The 21,237-nt window shown below is 51.5% G+C and overlaps 1 protein-coding gene across 6 annotated transcripts in view; it reads right to left on the reverse strand.

Moving 5' to 3' along the window:
- The window catches only part of SLC6A4 (solute carrier family 6 member 4), a 41,903-nt gene extending 24,268 nt beyond the window's left edge, over positions 1–17,635 (reverse strand). The window contains exons 1-5 of one of the 6 annotated variants that reach the window (XM_084985535.1): positions 11,653–11,687; positions 10,555–10,741; positions 3,225–3,340; positions 2,483–2,933; positions 16–150 (exon numbers count right to left, since the gene is read on the reverse strand). In XM_084985535.1, the coding sequence (XP_084841661.1) occupies positions 16–124 (109 nt within the window). In that variant the 5' untranslated portion in view covers positions 125–150; positions 2,483–2,933; positions 3,225–3,340; positions 10,555–10,741; positions 11,653–11,687. Of the gene's footprint in view, positions 1–15; positions 151–2,482; positions 2,934–3,224; positions 3,341–3,997; positions 4,233–10,554; positions 10,742–11,652; positions 11,688–17,491 lie in introns of those variants that run through there. The other 5 variants (XM_084985531.1, XM_084985532.1, XM_021067522.2 and 2 more) reach the window with 5 other exon arrangements.
- Positions 17,636–21,237: the final 3,602 nt, after the last annotated feature.

Here is a 21,237-nt window from a genome sequence, read left to right on the forward strand (position 1 = left end):
GAGCCTTTGTGTTACCTTTGAAAATTGGGCAGATTTTCCTCCATATCGAAATGCATCCATTTCGGTGGTACTGGCCCAGCGCGAGCTCCATGTAGAAGAGTGGGATCCCCCCGAAAATGGCCATGATTGTGTAGGGGAGAAGGAATGCCCCTGAGACAGATGAAAGACAATTTCACTTCCTGCCCACATCGGTCCCAGGACAGCCCAACTGAAAAGGACACACAGACCCATCTCACGGTGCCCCCTGGTCTTAGCGCTTTGCCAGAAGTAGTAGTAGACAGAGCTCCACGGTGAAGGCAGGTTTGGGAGGAGGCAGGGAGTAACGGGAAAGGAAGCGCGTCTGGGAGTCAAGAGAACCAGCCACGGGGCCAGATCTACTCCTAACTGCCTAGAAGATCCTTCTTTCTGGGCCTCTTTTCTCCACTAGAAAGTGACAGGGCAGAGGGGAACTGAGGCTCCTAAACCCATCCATCATCATCACTGGTAAGCTTAAAAACACCCACCCACCCAGACCTCCTGAAGCAGAAGCTTCAGGTATGGGTATAACATAGCTTTTGTAAGCTCCTCAGTGATTCTGGTGCAACCAGTACAGGGACCAGCGTCTGGGACCCTTGGAACAGATCTTCTGGGACAACCTATACAACAGCTGCAATGATCTACAAGTCACTCAGTTGGCATCATTGTTTATCTGTATCCCCGGCTCCAGACACTTGATTATTGATTTGTGGTTATAGGTCTCTAATTCCACAGAGCTAGAATGTTCCCTCCTGAGCCCAAATTGCAGGTGTGCCTGAAATCTGCAGGTAGTTTACTACAGAATGAGAAAGTGCAGAACTGCTGCATCACTGGAGATGCTGGTGTCTCCTAGCTCTCGAGGGTGAGGCAGAATTTGGAAATGCCATTCTGGGCATTGCTCACTTACAGCCTGAGTTTCAGCCCAAAAAAAGTGGGCTGGCTATGATTGTCCCTGATAATTTTCCCTCCCATAAAATGCTTTAATCCTAGAAACCTGAAGTCAATGCAACTCAGAAAGGTCTCACCTAACTTTGTCATATTGGGTAAACCTGGCTTGAGAATAAGAACCATGCTGTGTTCTCATGGTGGCATTTATCCAAAAGCTTTGCTTGCCTGGCTTTACAGTAGGGAATGCACGTAGGGGAAACATCACCAGTGACCCAGCCCCTTATATAATGCTCAGGCTAGAGGTGAGTCCCACCCCCACCCCGAGCTGGAGATTCCAACTCTGCTCCTCCAGGCCAGAAGCACTGGGCTTCCCGGGCCCCCTGGGACAGCCTTTGCAGCTGCTTGGACCCAGGTCCTTAAAAGATGCAGCAAATCCAGGCAACTCTGTGTCAGGTCATTGAGAACGTGAGGGAGACACAAATGAATTATCCCTCAAACCCTCATTTTAGCTGCTCTCTTAAATCTGTTCACAAAGCTCTTTGATTTGACTCCCATTACTGGTCCTTATCTTTTTTTTTTTTTTTTTTCCTCTTTTTCTTTTCATAGCCGCACCTGTGGCATATGGAGGTTCCTGGGCTAGGAGTTAAATCAGAGCTGCAGCTGCAGCTGCAGGCCTATGCCACAGCTACGGCCGTGCGGGATCCTTAACCCACGGAGTGAGGCCAGGGACCAAATCTGCATCCTCACAGAAACAATGTTGGGTCCTTAACCCAGTAAGCCACAACAGGAACTCCTAGTCCTTTTCTAATCTGATAGCAAGTCCACAGTCAAAATTGAGGCCTCAAACCTCCTCACTCCTCTCTCCTGCTCTGCTCGCTGGGGCTCCCATACCCATGCCTACAGTCAGCTACTATTCTTGATCATCTACAAATAAACTGCTCTAGAGGCATTAGGGAGAGAAGGAGGAACAGGAAATAGTACCTGGCCTCAAAAAGCTTATACTCTTGTAAAAGATACAAGGCATATCCATATATGGTTTGGGGTTGGCATTAATGTAGCTGGTTCAGCAATGGGTCACACCCCAGACTATCACTTAAGACTCTGGACCTGAGCTGACACCCTCTCTGACCTCACATGAGTCCAAAAGCCCGGAAGGTTGGGGACCCTGGAGCCACCTCCTGATTTTTCCTAAGATCTAACTGCTCTGGACTCTCCTGAGCAGAGCCTGCCAGCAGGAGTGCAGGATCTCAACACAGCACCTTCCTCCGTGGGGGAGAGCAGGGCTCGCATAATGCAGGGAGGGGAAGGGGGCTCTTCCACAGACTGAGCACCCGCGGTGCTCAAGGTCTGGTGAGGTCAGGCTCGGGCGGGCTGTCCTTCAACTTCATGACCCAGAGAGCCTCAGCCATGCTGACCTAAGGTTTGCACTTCTTGGAGCTTTGTCTTTTGGGCTGGCTTGAACGTCTAGGCAATCCTGTTCCCAGCCTCCACATCACTTACATGCAACAGAAAGGACATGACTGATCCTTTGGCTTCCTAAGAGAATCCACAAACCACCCCTGGCCACGGCCCACAATACTGACCCCCTCCGTTCTGGTAACAGATGTAGGGAAAGCGCCAGACGTTGCCCAGGTCCACAGCGTAGCCGATGACCGAGAGAAGGAAATCCACCTTCTTGCCCCAGGTCTCCCGTTCCCCCGGATGAACCTCAGCCACTAGGGCGGTGGTGGCAGCCGGGATGGAGTTCTGAGTGTCGTCCCCTGCGCCCGGGCTCGGAACTGCTGAGTACCCATTGGAGATGTGGCTGGACTCGGCCTTGTCCCCAGGAGCAGGGAGGCCCTTCCGCAGAACACCATTTTCTTGACAGTCGTCTCCATCCTTATAAGCTGACAGCTCCCTCTGGGAATTTAAGGGCGTGGTCTCCATTCTGCCGAATGGACGCTGACACACATGTGCAGTGGACTGACCCGAATTCTGAAGCTCGGTTCTGTGCCTGTCCTTAGCGCTTTTTATCAGTGGGGTGGCGAGCTCTGTTGAAAGGCCCAGGAGAAAGGAGAACAGAATTAGGCATTTCACTGATCTTTGGAAGCTCATCATCCATCTTCGACTACATCCGTTAATGAGATTACAAAGGCATCTGTTCAACGTGACCCATCCTTTGTGTTCTAGGAGCGTCGATAAAACCAACCCCATGTTTCAACCTTTACAAGGTGTCAAATCACAACCAAGTAATTTGAAAAGGAAAAGACAAAATAACAAGGCAAAACCAGACGCAAATAATGGAGGTTTTGCACAGGCTCTATCAAGAACAAAGCACTGACCTCACTTTGAGGGACTGGAATCCCACCCTGCCGTTTACCAGAGCCTCAGAAGAGCACGAGAAGAGGCCTCACCACAACAAAGCTTCTCAGAGCACTCACTTGTCCTGGATGCCATGCTGGGAAGAGAGTAACAGAGAAGCAGTTTCTGGCTGCAGATACATAAGGACGGTCCTTTCAAACATTTAAGCTGAACGCTCGAAGCTTGTGTGTGTGTGTGTGTGTGTGTGTGTGTGTGTGTGTGTGTGTGTGTGTGTGTGTGTGTGTGTGTGTGTCTTTTTGCCTTTTCTAGGGCTGCTCCCTCGGCATATGGAGGTTCCCAGGCTAGGGGTCGAATCAGAACTGTAGCCGGCCGCTGGCCTGCACCACAGCCACAGCAATGCAGGATCCGAGCCTCGTCTGCAACCTACACCACAGCTCAAGGCAACGCCAGATCCTTAACCCACTGAGCAAGGCCAGGGATCGAACCTGCAACCTCATGGTTCCTAGTTGGATGCCTTAACCACTGAGCCACAACGTGAACTCTCTCAAAACTTATTTTATATAAACCATAGGTGTGACTTTAAAAGGCAAAGAGCATAGGAGAGAAGTGAAAAGGCCACCCTCTGCGAGGCACCCTTAGCTCCTTTGCTGCAGACTTTTTCACTCTTCCAGGAGCCCAGCTCTTAGCAACCTAGCTGTTCCCAGCTGTGTCCAGGCCACCTGTGCCTCAACTTTCTGGGTTCCCACCGTGCCTCTGCGAGTCTGGCTGAGCCTTAAATGGCACTGCTGCTCACCATTCATTCTTCTTGCCTCTCCCCAGCAACTCCTGAGGCTAATCCACCTGCTCTTCTGCACCAGTGGGCAGGCGGGGTCACCTCTTCTTCACGTGGGAAGAGCCAGAGAGGTCACACAGGCTGGGCTGGAGGGAGTCTCTGTCCCTACGTGCCTCAGGGCTGCCGCGCCTTCATGTCGGTGCCATGGGCCAGGGCGCAAGAAAGTCAGTTCAGCTCTCCGGATCAGATCGAGGTCTGAGACGTCAATCATGGGGTAGAAATCTGAGCCCTTTTGGACTTTAAACCTCTGGCCTGTTATAAAGCAGTATGGAGCCAGGACCTTCCAGCTAACTTCATTTCTTCTGGGCTTGAATTTTTCAAAACTTTTTTTTTTCATTTTTTTTTTATTACTCAAATGAATTTATCACATCTGTAGTTGTATAATGATCATAACAATCTGATTTCACAGGATTTCCATCCCACAGCCCAAGCACATCCCCTCACCCCCCTCAAAACTCTTGAAACATGTTTCTGCTTAGCTCAGATGAGATCGGGCGTGTTCAGGGTGGTATGGCCCTAGACTGTTTCTGCTCAGCTCAAATCGCACTCCACCTTTCTAGGAAAAGATGTCCAGGGATGACTGCGACCACGATTCATAACAACAAAGATCTGACCCTAATCCTCCAAACCCAACAGGCAGAGGTTGGCTAGGAATTGGTGGCTAATGAAAATGGTATGTCTCCTACCCATGTGGCGCTTTTGGTGACTTAACTACCCACATGTGGAAATAGGAAGATACAAATGTAGTGAATAAAAAACTGGAACACAAAGTAATAGGATTCACACTGGAGATTATGCACATCAACACTGGCGAGGATTAGAAATGAACACCAGGGGGAGTTCCCGTCGTGGCGCAGCGGCTGGCTCCCGACTAGTAACCATGAGGTTGAGGGTTTGATCCCTGGCCTCGCTCAGTGGGTTAAGTATCCAGCATTCCTCTGAACTGCGGTGTGGGTTGCAGACACAGCTCAGATCCCGCGTGGCTGTGGCTGTGGTGTAGGCCAGCAGCTACAGCTCCGATTCGACCCCTAGCCTGGGAACCTCCATATGCCACAGGTGCAGCCCTCAAAAGCAAAAAAAAAAAGACCACCAGGGGATGCAAGTAATTAGAGTTGTGTGTTTACTGGGTTCTTTCTGTAAAGTAAAAAAATAAGAAGTTTAAAAGGATTGATTGAGGCCAAAAATATTACAGCAGCAAGAAAGAAACCAGGTCCATGTAGCAAGGATGTGTGTGTGTGTGTAAGGGGGTGGGGGAGGTGTCATGGGTTCTACCCCATTTGACCCCCACCCCTGACCCTCCAAAGTTCAAGGAGGCAAACATGACCCAGAGAAGGATAAGAATTTCTGACAAATTTTTATCTAGAGTGATCTAGATAAAAACCCACTCTGCTTGTCTTTATGCTTCTGTCCAGCCTTCCCTGCTCCCTGTTTCCCTGGGACCTCAACTAGACTTGATAGACCTTTTTTTTTTTTTTTTCTTTTTCTTTTGCCACCCATGGCATATGGAGTTCCTAGGTCAGGGATCAGATCCAAGCTGCAGCAACACTGGTTCCTTAACCCACTGTGCCGGGTCAAGCCTCCACTGAACCTGCGTCCCGGCACTGCAGAGACGCTGCTGATCTCGTTGCGCCACAGCAGGAACTCTATGGACCTTTCCCCCCGCCTTTTTGGCCCCCCTGTGGCATATGGAAGTTTCTGAGGCAGAGATCAGCTGGACTGGTGACCAACGCCACAACTGTAGCAACACTGGATTCTTAAACCCACTGCACTGGGCCGGGGACCAAACTGCTGCCTCCACAGAAATAAACCAGATCATTGACCCACAGTGTGCCACAGTGGGAACTCCTAGACTTGACAGACTTTTTAAATAACCACACATCCATAAGTGACCATTTACCAGGCTAAGGGATTTTTCAGGTGTCTTTTTTTTTTGGAGAGAGATGATGTGATGTCTATATACAAATACTCAGCTAAATTAAACCTGAACTTGGCAGCCTCTTGCTGTATTATTTGAAGAAGGCCTCTGCACTTCCCTCCGGCCTTTATTAGTGGCATGTTTTCCACTTTAAACACTAACGAACTTGAAGACCAGATGGCAGATAAAGGGCTTTACCACGTGTGGTCCGGCAGACAGCACCCAACGGCCAGATCCCACCTGAGACTGAAGTCTTTCCTTTTCCCCCTTCAAAATTTTACCCCAGATTTTCTACAGGAACCTCTTCCTATCTTTAATACTGCAACTGCCCTCTCATTTCTTTCTTTTTCTTTTTTTTTTTTTTTAGGGCCGCACCCAAGGCATATGGAGATTCATCAGATCTGTAGTCACCGGCCTACACCACAGCCACAGCCACTTGGGATCCCACATCTGCGACTAACACCACAGTTCACGGCAACGCCAGATCCTTAACCCATTGAGTGAGGCCAGGGATCCAAACTGCATCCTCGTGGATGCTAGTCAGACTCGCTTCTGCTGAGCCATGACGGGAAATCTTTTTCTTTTCTTTTCTTTTTCTTTTTAGGGCTGCACCTGCAGCATATGGAAGTTCCCAGGCAAGGGACGGAATGCGAGCTACAGCTGCCGGCCTACGCCGCAGCCACAGCCACGCCAAATCTGAGCCTCGTCTGCAACCTACACCACAGCTCACGGCAACGTCAGATCCTCAACCCAATGAGCAAGGCCAGGGATCAAACCTGTGTCCTCAGGGATAGTAGTCATGTTTGTTACCACTGAGCCATGATGGGAACTCCTCCCTCTCATTTAAACTGAAGCTCAAAGAGCAAAAGCATCGCCCTACCTTTCTCAGGCATGTCCACCCTGGTCTCTAGAGGGAAACGCCATCCAGCTCTAAAGAATACACTGGTGGGGGAATAAACGTTTAGGCCCAGAGTGGCTCCATCCCACTCCTGGTACAGGAGTCCTGTGATTTGTCCTAGGTCCCATTCACTTCCTCACTTGGGGGCACTCTGCAGGGAAGTTCGTGTGGGTTGGTGAACTGCGGCGGGGGGACCAGGGTATGTTCTTCAGAGTCCTCAGGGGTTCAGCTCCCAAGGCATCTGATTCTGATTTCTTGGCAACTGTAATGAGCAACTCCTCAAAGAATGCACCAGTCTCTATTTTTGCTGAGCATGACAAAGATCTTGTTTCCTAAAATATCCCCCAGCATTTAAAAAAGTTCCACTGAAGGCTGAAATGGCCCAAATCATAAAAAAAACCTTGGTCAGAGGGTCCCTCAACCCAATCATGACTTCAGGCCACCTCTCCCTAGAGGCTGGGCTCTCTCCGCCCAGCTCTGCTTTCTGAGGTTCTCTTCTTGGGGTCCCACCCCAATCACACAGCCTGGGGTACAAACGGGTAAGTTAGGGCCACATGAAACCACCCCGCAGGCAGGAGGTGCACATCTCCTTTTCTTCCCTCTACTCCTGTGCCTTCTAGAAGAACACTCCTCCCGGGGACCAATCTGTCAGCCAGCAGACAGCTGGACCTGGGCCCCCATCTGCCTGCAGGACGCTGCCTGTGGATCCGGACTCCTTTCCCGCTTTCCCAATCCAGCAGAGCACTGGCCGGCTTTTCCCACGGGGGCCAGCAGACAGCGAGAGCTGAGAGCAAGCCGGCCCAGGACTATAGGAGTAAAAGACGTTAAGAAGCTTGGTTTCTAAGAATGCCCTTTTGAAAGCTTTCCTTTTTTAAAAGGTATTTTTATCCTGCTGGGTAGAGAGATGGCAGCCGAGGTTAGTATTATAGCTGTGACCGCCTCCAGGCTGACCTGAGTTTTCCTGGGGCCAGAAACAGCATCAGAAACCCTCCTTTGGAGTTCCCGTCGTGGCGCAGTGGTTAACGAATCTGACTGGGAACCATGAGGTTGCAGGTTCGATCCCTGCCCTTGCTCATTGGGTTAAGGATCTGGCGTTGCCTTGAGCTGTTGTGTAGGTCGCAGACGCGGCTCGGATCCCGCGTTGCTGTGGCTCTGGCGTAGGCCAGCGGCTATAGCTGCAATTCGACCCCTAGCCTGGGAACCTCCATATGCCGCGAGAGCGGCCCAAGAAATAGCAAAAAGACAAAAAAAAAAAAAAAAAAAAAAAGAAAGAAAGAAAGAAACCCTCCTTTGCACCTTGAATGTGTGCCATTATCCCAGGCGGAGCAGGTAAGAGGCTGTGGGTAGGGCCATGCATGGAACCCAGCTCTGGTGACATGCCAGAGCCTTGTCCCCCCACCCCCGTGGCGCTGGACATGAGGGGACGCATGGTGGTGCAGCTGACAGAGTGACAGCCTACTTTCTGCTCGTGTTTCTGCTTCCTCTCCATCCAGAGAGTGGGCTCATTCACTCCACCTCCCCTCTGGTAAAAAAGATTGTTTCTATTTAAACTCCTCATCAAATCTCCAGTCCTTTTCCACAAACTTGGTCTCTGTAGCCAGGTATCTGAACAAGCACATGATTACAGCGATTAGTCATGAAACCACCCAGCCCTCTGCAAATGCCTGTGACCCTGCTTGTCTGATTGATGCCCTCCACACACTCTAAGCAGAAACACGGTAGAAGTCGTGTACTTTGACTTCACGTGTCCACATCAGAGTGAGTTCGTTTCTCGGGCACTCAACTTTCCTTTTCAAACACACACATAAAACCTCCCATCAACAAAGCCCAGAGTGAAGTACGCACGCGCGCGCGTTTGCCACTGAGATAAGATTAATGATAGGTTATAGAGCCAAGTGGCAATTTGCTTTCTCTATTCAGAGGGAGTCTAAAGTCCCCAAGACATGGAGCAAGGATGACAGGAGCCATGGAGCCCCGGGGTCCAGAAGGCAGTAAACACGGAAACTGGCTCCCTGTCCCGGACTGGTACTGATTCTGTAGACACATACGCTAAACCACCTACTATGTGCTGGGCCCTTGCAGACAAGGCAGGCCCCACCTGCCTTCATGGAGTTCATGGTACAAGGCCAAAATCTCAATGGTAGGGAAACACCAGCAAGCTGGACAGGGAGGGGCTGGTGCTGCCTCCAGGCTTCTAAGCGATTCATTGTGACTGATCCTTCTGCTGACTTGATGCAGCTTGTTCAGGACACCTCACACCCTGAGCTCCAGAGCTGCCCTGGGGCCTTTTTTTTTTTTTTTTTTTGTCTTTTTAGGGCCTCACCCATATCCTTGGCATATGGCAGTTCCTGGGCTAGGGGTCAAACTGGAGCTGCAGCTGGAGCCTGTGCCCACAATAACAATGGATCCAAGCCGTGTCTGCAACCTACATGAAGCTCATGGCAACGGCGGATCCTTAACCCACTGAGTGAGGCCAGGGATTGAACCTGCGTCCTCATGGATACCAGTCGGGTTCTTAACCCGATGAGCTACAATGGGAAGTCCCTGCCCTCAGGCTTTAAAAGTCTTCCTGTTGTTGCTCTTGCACAGCCTCTGTCAAAGGAGCCTGTATTTTAGCCACTTCAAGGTCTCCACAGTTCAAGGTAGTGGTTCGTGTCTTTATGTGTTGAAGGGACCGTGTTCTGAGGGGTGTCTTAGGTCATAAGCCACGGGGCCTCCTCTCGCCTTTCAAACAACTAAAGAGACTTCATGACTGAATGGAGGGAGGAGAGAAAATCTGCTTTTTTGGACATGAGGGGTAGAAACGAACTCTGCTATCAGAGCCTGCTCCTTATCCAGAGAATGCCTCGGATGAGACAGTGTAAGTTTTTGGAGAGGAGTTGGGAAGGGTAAGCTCCTCAGGGCCATTTGGGCTGGTTACCATGAGAAAGGAAAAGGGTCTCCTTCGAGAACCTTCTCTGGAGGAGGATAACTTGGAGCATCTCTCCACACAGACTGGAGGATTAATTTAGAGGATCTGCCATCTGTGGTGAGGTCACTCCAGAGGCTGGGCAAAAGTACAATGGATTAGTTACTTTGACTTTAATAAGAAGAAATGGGTCTGACAGGGATAGACATAAATAGCCCTCCTGCAGTGAATATGAACAGCAGAGCCTAGACTAACCACCTTCCCGTGGCATCATTTAACAGTCCCTGTGTGTCCACAAACCCATGGTTCTCCTGTCACACAGTTCTGCACGGGAATCCCAGACCCATCACTTACTGGCTGTGTGACTTTGGGCAGGTTGCTTAACCTCTCTGAGCTTCTCTTTCCTAGTGTGTAAAAAGTAGACCCTTAAAATTCCTGCTTCCTGGAGTTCCCGTCATGGCTCAGTGGTTAACAAATCCAACTAGGAACCACGAGGATGCGGGTTCAATCCCTGGCCTTGCTCAGGGGGTTAAGGATTCGGCGTTGCCGTGAGCTGTGGTGTAGGTTGCAGATGTGGCTCAGATCCTGAGTTGCTGTGGCTCTGGCGTAGGCCGGTGGCTACAGCTCCTATTCGACCCCTAACCTGGGAACCTCCATATGCCACGGGAGTGGCCCTAGAAAAGGCAAAAAGACAAAAAAAAAAAAATCCTGCTTCCTTTCCAATAAAATTTATTTTTTTAAATTCCTGCTTCCTAAAGACTGTTGTAGGAATTGAAGAAAATATGACAAACGCTTACCAGCATCTGGAAAGTAGCAATATCACACTCATGTAACCCACTGTGCTTTTCTTCTTTTCACCCCAGTCATGGAAACCAGGGCCCACGAGGCTAAGAGATTGACAGCCCACAGTACAAGTGGGTGGCTTGAGCCTGAAGCTAGGGCCTCCATCCCGTTCCACAGGCCTTCACTGGTTCGAGCTTATTCCTGTCAATCAGTGGCACAGGGAAACTTGTAAACAGCAGGTTCCCGGGCTGCTCACTCAGAGATTCTAAATAAAGAGATCCACGTGGGTGCTGCACTGTTAAGAAGTTTGCCAGGTTATTAGGGGCAGGTGGGCCATTGAGCATGCCCAGTGCATCCCCACCCCGCCCCTTGCTCCTAATCTTCCTGAATCCTCAGAGGCCAGGCTGAAGTTTCTACCCACCTCCTCCATGGAGCTTTTTCTCACCACCCCGGCCCAGGGCTCTCCCTCCACTCACTGTCATCCTCAATGGTTATGGAGAATCATTAGCTATTCTTTTATGTCTAGTTGCTCTGCATGTCCCTGGAAGCAGGGGCCATGGCTTAGACATTCTGTCCTCAAATCCTCACTGTCTGGTATGTGCACTGCATGGCTCCCGACTCAGTCTATTCCGGTTTCCTGGGCGCTCGGAGCCTGGGAACCACAGCCACCTGAGGGCAGGTGAGCTGCAGGTGAGGCTCTACTCTTCCCCGGCCCATTTCTCAGGAGGCCTGCCCCTCCTCGCTCCGCACCCATCAGGAATATCTGCTGTGCATCCCAGGGGCAGAGGGAGGGCTGTCACAACAGCAATTTCAATGAACTCTGGACTGGAAATGACTGACATGCCTAGGATTAAAGAGTAGCCCAGGCTGTGCTTTTAGACTTTGAGACAAGTACCAGCAGGCATGCCAGTCAAAGGACTGTGCGCCCAAAAGTCATCAGTGAGTTGCTTGTTTGGAACTTGCCATCTATTTTCTACCTACAGAAAGAAATGTTGTAAAGGGTGGTGAACCTCCTAAGCTAGTTTTCAAAGTCCTAGTTTAACCATAAAATACTAAAACATCTAAAATGCAAAGCTGTAGGAATTCCCTTCGTGGATCAGCGGTTAACGAACCCGACTAGGATCCATGAGGACGAAGGTTCCACCCCTGGCCTCGATCAGTGGGTTAAGGATCCGGCGTTGCCGTGAGCTGTGGTGTAGGTCGCAGATGCGGCTCGGATCTGGTGTGGCTGTGGCTGTGGCTGTGGTGTAGGCTGGCAGCTGTAGCTGCGACTGGACCCCTAGCCTGGGAACCTCCATATGCCGCGGGTGTAGCCATAAAAAGACCAAAAAAAAAAAAAAAAAAAGGGCAAGCGGTAGAACATGGTGTTGTTAAGTACTACAAGAGTGGGTGGGAGGTGGCAGTAGTTAAACTGATTCCAAGTTATTTTAACATTCTTTCTGGTTCCTGAGGAACACATTTAAGGAGAGAAGGATAAGGAGGTAGAGAGGCTCCTGCACAGATTCTGCGGCGGTGCCTTTGGGGGTACTGATTCCTTATTAGATTTACCTCCCCAACTTACAACATTTTACAGAAAACAAAACTGCTTTCATGCTACGGCTGCATCTGTCTCCACATGGACAGGGCTGGGAAAGGGACTTGGGAAACTCAAATTGGTGATATGTTCGAGGAGGCAGAATGAAGAGTGTCACTTACACCTTCCAAATATCCTTTTCTTGTGAGTTATCATGCAGTATATGCACAATAAGTAGACATCAAGATTAAAAAAAAAAGTAGGCACTTTTCCAAACACAGACTTTCTTTCCCTTAACCCAGGTACATCACTAAGAGGACTTTTGTGTGATGCAGACACAATGAGACCCACCCAGGACGCCAGGAGAGGGAGAGAAAGGGGAGAAAACCAGCCCCAGGGAAAGGATGTTGGCAAATGAGAGCAGATTTACCTGTGGCAGCTGGTGGGAGAGAGAAAGGGAGGAGAAAGGATTTGAAGTGGAATTAAATACAACGTGAGTGAAGGCGAGAGGAAGCAGGAACAGGCCCTTTACCCTCGGTGGGGCAGGGAGGCAGGGAGCTAAGTGAGGGGACAGAGGGGGTACGGCAGCAGAATGGAGGGGGCATGGAGGCCACCTCTTCAGCCACAGGATGTTTGTGATTTGGGTAAGATTGTTCGAAGGTACCTCCACTCTTAGATCAAGTTCGGAAATGTGTGGAGGTTTTTTTGTTTTTAGGGTTTTTTTTTGTTTGTTTGTTTTGTTTTGTTTTGTTTTTTGTCTTTTTGCCTTTTCTTGAACCGCTCTCTCAGCATATGGAGGTTCCCAGGCTAGGGGTCCAATCAGAGCTGTAGCCACCAGCCTACACCAGAGCCACAGCAACGTGGGATCCGAGCCGCGTCTGCGACCCACACCACAGCTCACGGCAACGCCGGATCCTTAACCCACTGAGCAAAGCCAGGCATTGAACCCGCAACCTCATGGTGCCTAGTCGGATTTGTTAACCACCGAGCCACGACAGGAACTCCTGAAATGTGCTTTTACAGCGAGTCACACACACGGTTAGGGAACATTCACGAAAAATCAGGTCATCATCACACAGAACGGATCTAGTTCTCAGATGCACTGAGATGAGGGCAAGGGGTTGTTTCCCGTCCCTAGGAGCTGAGGGTCTCCAAAAGTAACCCCCTCCGAGTGAAAACGGGCATCACTGAGACAGTGAGGGAAATGTGAATACACGCTGTATATCTGATAGACGTGTTTTTATCAACGTGCGGTTTCCCAGGTGCGATACTAACAGGGCTCTGGTTACTGAGGAGGATGTCCTTGTTCTTAGGAAACACGAGCTCAAAGTATTCAGGAGTGAAGTCTTTGCAAATGCTCACAGGTTCAACAACAAAGTATATCTATGTGTGTGTGCAGTATAATTATTACATCATTATATCATCTCATACATAATATATCAAATTATATGTGTGTCACATATGTAAAAGTATGCATCTCATTAGAAAACGCAGACACAGATGTGGCAAAATGTTAACAACTGGTGAATCTGGGCGAAGCCTCACCGGGCCATTTCTTCAACTTTTCAGTTGAAATTTTTCAAAATAAGAAACTGCGGGGAGAAAAATAATTCTAGCCCTCGGACGAGCTGGGAAACCTTGAGTCAGTCAAACCTCCCTGCTGCCTGAATACGTATCTGCTCCCTCCCGGGCTCTTCCCTCCCCTTTCCTTCCTGCCCCAGCTGAGACACGGAAGAGAGCCAGCTAACTTGATTAGTGTTTAAAACAACACGCCCAGCGGAGAGAAAAAAACAGACCTGGGAGACTCAAGTTCGAGGCCTGGCTGGGCCCTCAGCGCCTTGGGTGAACTTGGACAAGCCTCGGAAGGCTTGGAGCAGACCCCCCACAAGGCCCTTCCAGCCGCCCTCCCCCGACCCCTTAGCTTAGGGAATCCCTTAGTTAGAGGGAAAAAAAAAAATCAGCCAAGGAAATACCATGTTCTTTCTCCTTGAATATGCCCGGAAAGACCCCAGAGAAACATGAGAAGGCAAAGGCCCCCTGCCTGGCCCCCTGCCCCCAAGCCCACCTGCCCGCCTCCAGGCCTGCTCCTCCCAGAGCACACAGCCGGCTCTCCCAGACCTGCACTCGCCTTTACCTCTTCCCTTCCCACCTCAAATGAGGACATGAAGACCTAGACCTTGGGAGCCCAGGAGACCTCCCCTGCGTCACCTGCCACTTGTCAGTACCTGGGGACCCTGGGTATTGAACTGGCCCTGGGGCTCATCTCTCAGGCTGCAGCCTAAGGCTTTCTGGGGTTAAGAGAGGGCTACCCCATCCTGTCCTGGCTTTTTAAAAACCTATGGCTAAAACATCCACTGTCAAGTGCCCTTGGTCCAGAGCTGGGGGGACATCGAGGGAGCTGCTACCAGGTTCCAGAGGAACCAAAGAAGAAAATAAGGCAGCCGGACTGCCTCACACAGGCCTTATCTCCTTTAAGATTGTCACTCCATTAGACACAGGGCTGGGAAAACACTTACTTGGTTTAAAAACATGTTGCTGATGTGCAGTAAATGAGCCTTCATCTTCCCAGGCACTGACAGCTCACCAAGGTCAGGTTAGAGGGCCCACCCCAGTGCAGAGGCAGAGACGTTCCTCAGGATCACTTCTGCCTAGAAATGGGGGTGCTGTGCCGGCTGGTGGCAGGTCTCTTGCCCACCCTAGAAAAGCAGGTCACACTTTGCCCAGGGAAAGTCATTTTAAAAAGGTTTTTTTTTGTTTGTTTTTTGCTTTTTACAGCCGCACTCAGGGCATATGGAGGTTCCCAGGCCAGGGGTCCAATAGGAGCTACAGCTGCTGGCCTACGACACAGCTGCAGCAACACAAGATCCTTAACCCACTGAGCGAGGCCGGGGATGGAACCTGCAACCTCATGGTTACTAGTCAGATTCGTTTCCGTTGCACCACAACAGGAACTCCCCAGGAAAAGTCATTTATGCAGGGTTCTTTAAAATGCTATTTCCATCTCTTTTCCACCCGGGTCCCTTCTAGAAAGATGACAGTTTTCTTTCCTCAGGGTTCTCTTTGGCCCCGTTAAACCCAGAAATGGGATTCCCCGCAAGAGCTGGCGAGTTGGCCTCACTTGCCCGAGGAAGAGAAATGAGAGCTTTTTCAGACCTTTGACTCCATACCCACACCTGTTCCTTGGTGTTCCAAGGATTGCAACCCACTGGCAACAGCTTAGTGACTGGAAAGAAACCAGCCCAGCCCAAATCTGTAGGGCCTGGGGGCCGTTTCTCCTGCTCCACGCCCTGGGCAGGTTGCAAAGGCAATTTGGGGAGACAGGAAACTTGAGCCCCCATGGGATGGACATGGTTGAGGTGCAGGACTTAACTTGTGCATGTCACAGTGTGCAAAGCCTCTGCCATGGAGTGAAAGCGGGGGTCCTTGGAGGACCCTAATCTGACAGAAACATCTGGGTGAAGAGTCTTGGCCCTCAAGCATTTTGCACCATCATTTCAACTCGTGTTTGCTTGAAGCGGAAAGGCTAGGGTCAAAGTCACAGAATGGGCTGGAGAGAACTGGCGGGGATGCTGAGCCGACATTGTATTTTGCAGGGCCCCCCAGCCCCTCGCTAAGAGCTGAGGGCTTCAAGACCCAGAGGAGCTCATCTGTGACTGGGATTAAGATCTGAGGTACTTTCTTAGACGGACAGAAACATGACTGCATAATTTTCTCTTTGGCCATCCAGGCATCTGTATTTAAAAAGTCAAGTCATGACCATATCCTGTTGATTCATTAAGCCAAATTAAAATTAAACTTCTTCAGGCAGCCCCGCCTTTGTTCTCCCAAATTATACCATTCGAGGAGTATGAAGGAGAAGGAACTGTGTTTACTGGCTTCATTTCTGGAACTGTCTGTCTTTCTCTTTGGAAGCAGACACCCAGGATGTTTTTGCAAGCCCCCTGTAAGACACAACACTCTCCAGCCAAGCACCCCCATTCCATGATCAAGTCCCCCCTCTGTGAAACTCATTGACATGCCTCTCCGAGTTTCATCAAAATGCTCAAACAACTCTAAAAAAATCCCCAAAAAGGAATTTCTGAGCTTTTGCCGGTTCCATTAAAACTTGAACGTTATTCCATCCCCACTTCCCGCCCCTACCATAAATATTTTTAAGCAAGGAGACTGAAAGAAATGGGTTTAAATATCTGTGCTGGCGTCACATCTCTGAAATGTCCTAGGTGGATCACCTGTGTGTTGAGGGGACGTTTGATTAATTGTGAAGCAGTTTCAATCTGCTGTTATTCAGGTTCAGTCACAAAAAGGAAAACCCATGCCCCAAACAGCTTGCACAAACCCCATAAGAATCCCCCTCTCATCATCCATGCTGGAAGCAGCCGCCCCAACCTGAGTCTGTGGTAGGAAAACTTGAACTTTGAGCACCAGTGGCTTCACACAAAAGCAGGTTATAGACCTAGAGTTGAAGCTTTCCCTCCACTCCCCAAATCCAAAACCCCAAGAGCCCATGGTGCCCCTCCGTTTCACTAAACACAGGTCCCAAAGTTGCTTTCCTAGACATTTTTCCTATGCAACTGAAGGCAAAACACATTAAATATTTGATCCCGTCTTACTATGATGAGAGCTAGCAGGCTCATAAATAATCCATTGACCTGGTTCATTTTTCTGGACAAAATTGATCATAAAAATACATACACTCAAACCTTTGTAATGTCTGACTCTGAAATTCCACCCCTCTGAAATTCTTAAGAGCCCCAAACCCCAACTGAAATAGAAATTCATTATGCAGAAGACCCAGGGCGAATAGAAATGTGCTTCTTAGTGCTCTGTAGCTCCAGACAGCCCTTTCAAAAGCCAATCTGAATGTACACATTTTTCAAACAACTGATGGTCTCACGCTTCAACCATGTAAAACAGCTCGCTGGAGTTTGAGTTTCACATAAATTGTGAATGGCCTGTGGGATGACCGACTGAGCGTGCATCGGCTCTACCAGTGAAAACCACCCAAGCGCACGGAGACTCGTCCCACTTAAGTGTCATCCCGAGATTTCTCTAGGCATTTGGGCTTCTCGTCGGCCAAGACGCTCCCCGCAGGGACGCCTGCACAGAGTCCCCGGCACGCGATGGCGGTCAGAAAAGAGCAAACAAAAGCTACGGCTTGAAAGTAAAGCAACTTTCCCCCCAGCGCAGGACGGCACTTCGCCCGAGACCGTCTTGAAGGGCCTTCCCGGGCTGGACCCCCCGAAGGCCGGCCGCCGGGGCCGAGGGAGCCCTCGGAGCCGCCCGCCAGCCCGCGGTCCCCGCTGCCGACTCCCTGCGCGCCCGCCCTGCCAGAGCACGGCGCCCACCGCCCAGGTCCCCCCGCCAGTGCCCGGAGGGCCGCGCGGGAAGAAGTTCTGGAGAGAAAAAGGCATTAGAAGCCAGAAGGAAGGCGGACCCACCTGCCGGGAGTCCGCGAGGCTGGTTCCGGGCTTCCGACGCGGGCGACCCTCGCGCCCTCGAGGCACCGGGCGCCGCTGCCTGTGCCGGCGCCGGCGCCCGCGCGGCCGTATTTGTACTCTCGGCCCCTCACATGGTCTGATCTCTAGATATCCGCCGCCAAAGAGCTCTTGAAGAATTTTTGCGTCACTTTGAGCCACAGAAACTTTACGTTTCTCCGCAGGCGGCCGCTGCTCGGCGTTCCTCCTGGGGAGGGGGTGGGCGCGCTCAGCCGAGGTGGGAGGGGGGGCCCGGGGAGGTGATGGACACCCCCCTCCACACACACACACACACACACACACGCACGCACGCACGCACGCACGCGCGCCCTCGCTCCCCGGGAGGGACAGCGCTGAGAGAGCGAGCGAGCCGGGGGCGGTGAGGGGCGGCGAGGGGCGGGCAGCCGGCCGAGCGCCGCGGAGAATCCTAACCTCCGCGCTCGTTAACCTCGCGGGGGAGGGGCTGCTCCACCACCCACAGGTGTAGTTTCTCCCCAGCAGTGGCTCCCCAAATTTTACTTAGGTTTATAAGCGACTCAGTATCGCTTTCTCAGAGTGATCTCCCTTGGCCACTGACACCTCCCATCACCCGCATCCCGAATCCTGCCCTATTTTTCTTGCTAGGACTTAGCCCCTGGCTTTCGTCCGGCTCTACCGCTGGGACGTAAGCTCAGCCAGAAGGAATCTTCTCTAATGCCTCACCATCCCAGCTGCCTCCAATAGCGCCCAACCTAGTGGCTCACAGTCCATACTTGCAGAGAGAATGAATGAATGAAGAATTCTTTTCCATTTTGTGAATCAGACACAAGTTCTAACCGGTATCAGAACAGAGGGTACGGGGGGGAAGGTGGTGGAGGGTGATTTGGAAAACTACGTCCCCGGGGCGTCCGGCTGGTGGATGAAGTTCTTCGAGTATCTTCATTATCTGAAGAGGTTCAACAGGAGTCTATTGTGTTGGACCAGATGAAGATACTGCTTTGATAATTAAAAAAAAAAAAAACTTATGTTTAAAGATGAACTTCATATTATCATATTTTCAGTAAAATTATTTTTTACACTTGAAAAGAACAGATGCAGTACGTGCTCTGGGATGTCCCTGAGGCTGAGCCGAGCGCGCTGACACACCCACTTCTCCCCGGAGAAGGCCGGAGTCTCAGCCACGCAGGAGGCAGAAGGGAAACAGGGACAAGTTTGAAGCGCCCGCCCGCGTAACTTGGACTGAATGTAACCCAGAAATCTGAGCTGGTACCCAGCTGAGTGAAGCCGGCGGTGTCCAGAGGGACTGAGTTGGAACAACTCTGTCCACCCCGCCGCCCCACTCCCCTCTGGCGTGGGCGGCGCCCCAACTCGGGAGTAATCAGAGTGAGGTTTAGGTGCCACCTAGACGCCAGGGTGGGCATTGCAAGGAACGCGGGGAGGGCTTCAGAGAGGGCTCTGGTGAGCTGGCTGGTGATTCCTGGGCAAACTTGGGAATTTCATCCTGTGGCCAAATCCCGGGGTGGCGGGGCCCACACTGGGCAGCGCCTCCCTTCAGATGAACCCAATGTGCAAGCGCTGTGTGAACAAGGGGCACTTAAGGTGAGGTTCTGAGGAGGGGGCGGGAGGCAGCGCGTGACTCCAGCCCTTGGCTACGGCTCTTGTCTCCGGCTCTTGTCTCCACTCAGTCCGCCCTGCACGTTGGCTCACCACGACTTTTTAACACCACAGTCTCACTAACCGTTCACCCCTCCTGGCCTTCTTTCTAGATCCTACTACCCATTCCTGCCCAGCCACTCGGCCCCTCTCAGGACTGCTTTCTTTGGTGCTGTGCTGCCCTAGCGAGTAAGCCTCCCAGGGACTCCGGCTCCCTTCACAGGGATCATAATAATGGTGGGCACTGCCCAGCTGTGGGGAGAGAAGGAGCTGATGTGTCCAGGAGCATCGGTGCCCTCTCCTCCCCAGGGAGACTTCTCACCCACCCTCTCTCTCCCACCTTGAACCACCCCAGGCCAGTCTTCTCCTCTCTTGCTCGCTGGCTGAGGGGTGCAATCAGAAAAGAACACTGCAATTACACAGGCTGGACTTCTCCCTCCTTCCTCACTGCCTCCCTGACACAACCCGTGCAAAGCTGTTGCAGACAGTTCATCTCTCTACACACGTGCTTTCTCTTCTTTTTGTCCCTGTGGGTGTCATCCTAGAGACCACTTGGCCTCAGCTGCCCCACCTTCACCTCAACAAATCCAGCCTCTTTTCTCCCTAAAGCGAACCCTTCCCTGCCTTGTTCCCCACGCTCATGCCACAAGTGCCCTCCCTCCAGCATCATCCCGACTCCCTCCCTTCCGGAGTTCTAGCACCCTCTCCCCACTGCCTGTGGGGCTCCACTTGACTGCCCCTTCTCACCTCCTGACCAGGGTGAGTGGAGAGATGTCACCCAGTGCCCAAGAAAAGGGAGCCCAGCACCCTTCCCAGCTGCCCGCCTCCATCATCGCCCCTTCATGACCTGAGCACCTGCTTCCTGCCAGGCCCTGCGGAAGACACAACTTCTGCCCTTGGGGGTCAGGGAGAGGGGCTGGAGGGCAGTCAGGAGCCTTGAGTGGGAGAGGCGTGGGGAAGGCAGTGTTTCAGGCGAGGGTCAACATGGGCTAGAGTTACAGTGGGGAAGGGGGTGGCAGGACGCCCACAGGCTCCTTAGACAGTGAGTGCAGGTGTGAGGTAGATGTGACTACAGGTGTGAGTACAGGTGTGAGGCAGGCACCAGGGCACCCAGGGGAGAGAAGGGAGCTAGAAACCGGAAGAAGAACCTATGGGACTCCTGGCTGGCTGGTGTCCGGGGAAAGTGGGTGCATTTGTCAAAAATACTGTGAACCTGGGTGACTGTACCAAGAGACATGGCAGGGATCATGGGTCAACAGGAATTTCTTTGTTCCACTGGCTCTGGCTCAGAAGTAGCAGGGCCTCTGGCCTGCTATGAGGCTGCAGAATAAACACAGTCTCACTTTGAGACATAAAGAGCACATTTAAATAGGACCACCTCCTCCCCAACCCTCCCCCCTCATCGCACACAGACCCTGCCACCAAGACGCACTTCCCAGGGCCTCTCAAGGCCCAGCAATGGTTCCCCTGCAGAGCCAGGCCAGGACACACCGTGTCAGTCACAATAATGGAAGACAGCGCTGCCTTGCTTGTGGGCTCTTCCTCCGTATTCCAGTGCCAGAGTGTCTCCCGGCACCTCCCCACCTTTTTCCCGGGACATGGCATAGTTTGGGGGACTGGCTCCATGGCCAGCCATGTGCAGAGTACGGCACCTCCAGGGCAGGATTTGCTACCTCTGTGAACCCTGGGCTCGTCCCCACAGAGGCCTATCCTAGGGGAGGCTGTCTCTTATCCAGGATGAAGCCAGGCCAAAGCAAGGGGATGCACGGGCCCTCAGGAGCTCCAGGAGCGTGACTGTGCAGGGGCTGTGGAGAGGACTGCTCTGAGGAAAGCAGAAAATATTTGGAAGTAGATGACTCTGTCTTTGGTAACCTTTTCCTGGCCCCTTCTCTCTCATTCCTTATGAGCCTGTTGCCTTTGCTAAATAAGCCCTGTTCCCTCAGATTTTACAGATATTGTGATGACCCCCTGCTCTATCTGTGGTATTTTTGGACCAAGGTTTGTTGTTGTTGTTGTTGTTTTAGGGCCACACCCACGGCATATGGAGATTGCCCAGCTAGGGGTGGAATCGGAGCTGT

Source organism: Sus scrofa, chromosome 12 (genome assembly GCF_054392235.1).
Source record: "Sus scrofa isolate SSC_HxYL_T2T_F1_AM1 chromosome 12, Sscrofa_HxYL_maternal_Yorkshire_Landrace_v2.0, whole genome shotgun sequence".
Lineage (NCBI taxonomy): Eukaryota > Metazoa > Chordata > Mammalia > Artiodactyla > Suidae > Sus > Sus scrofa.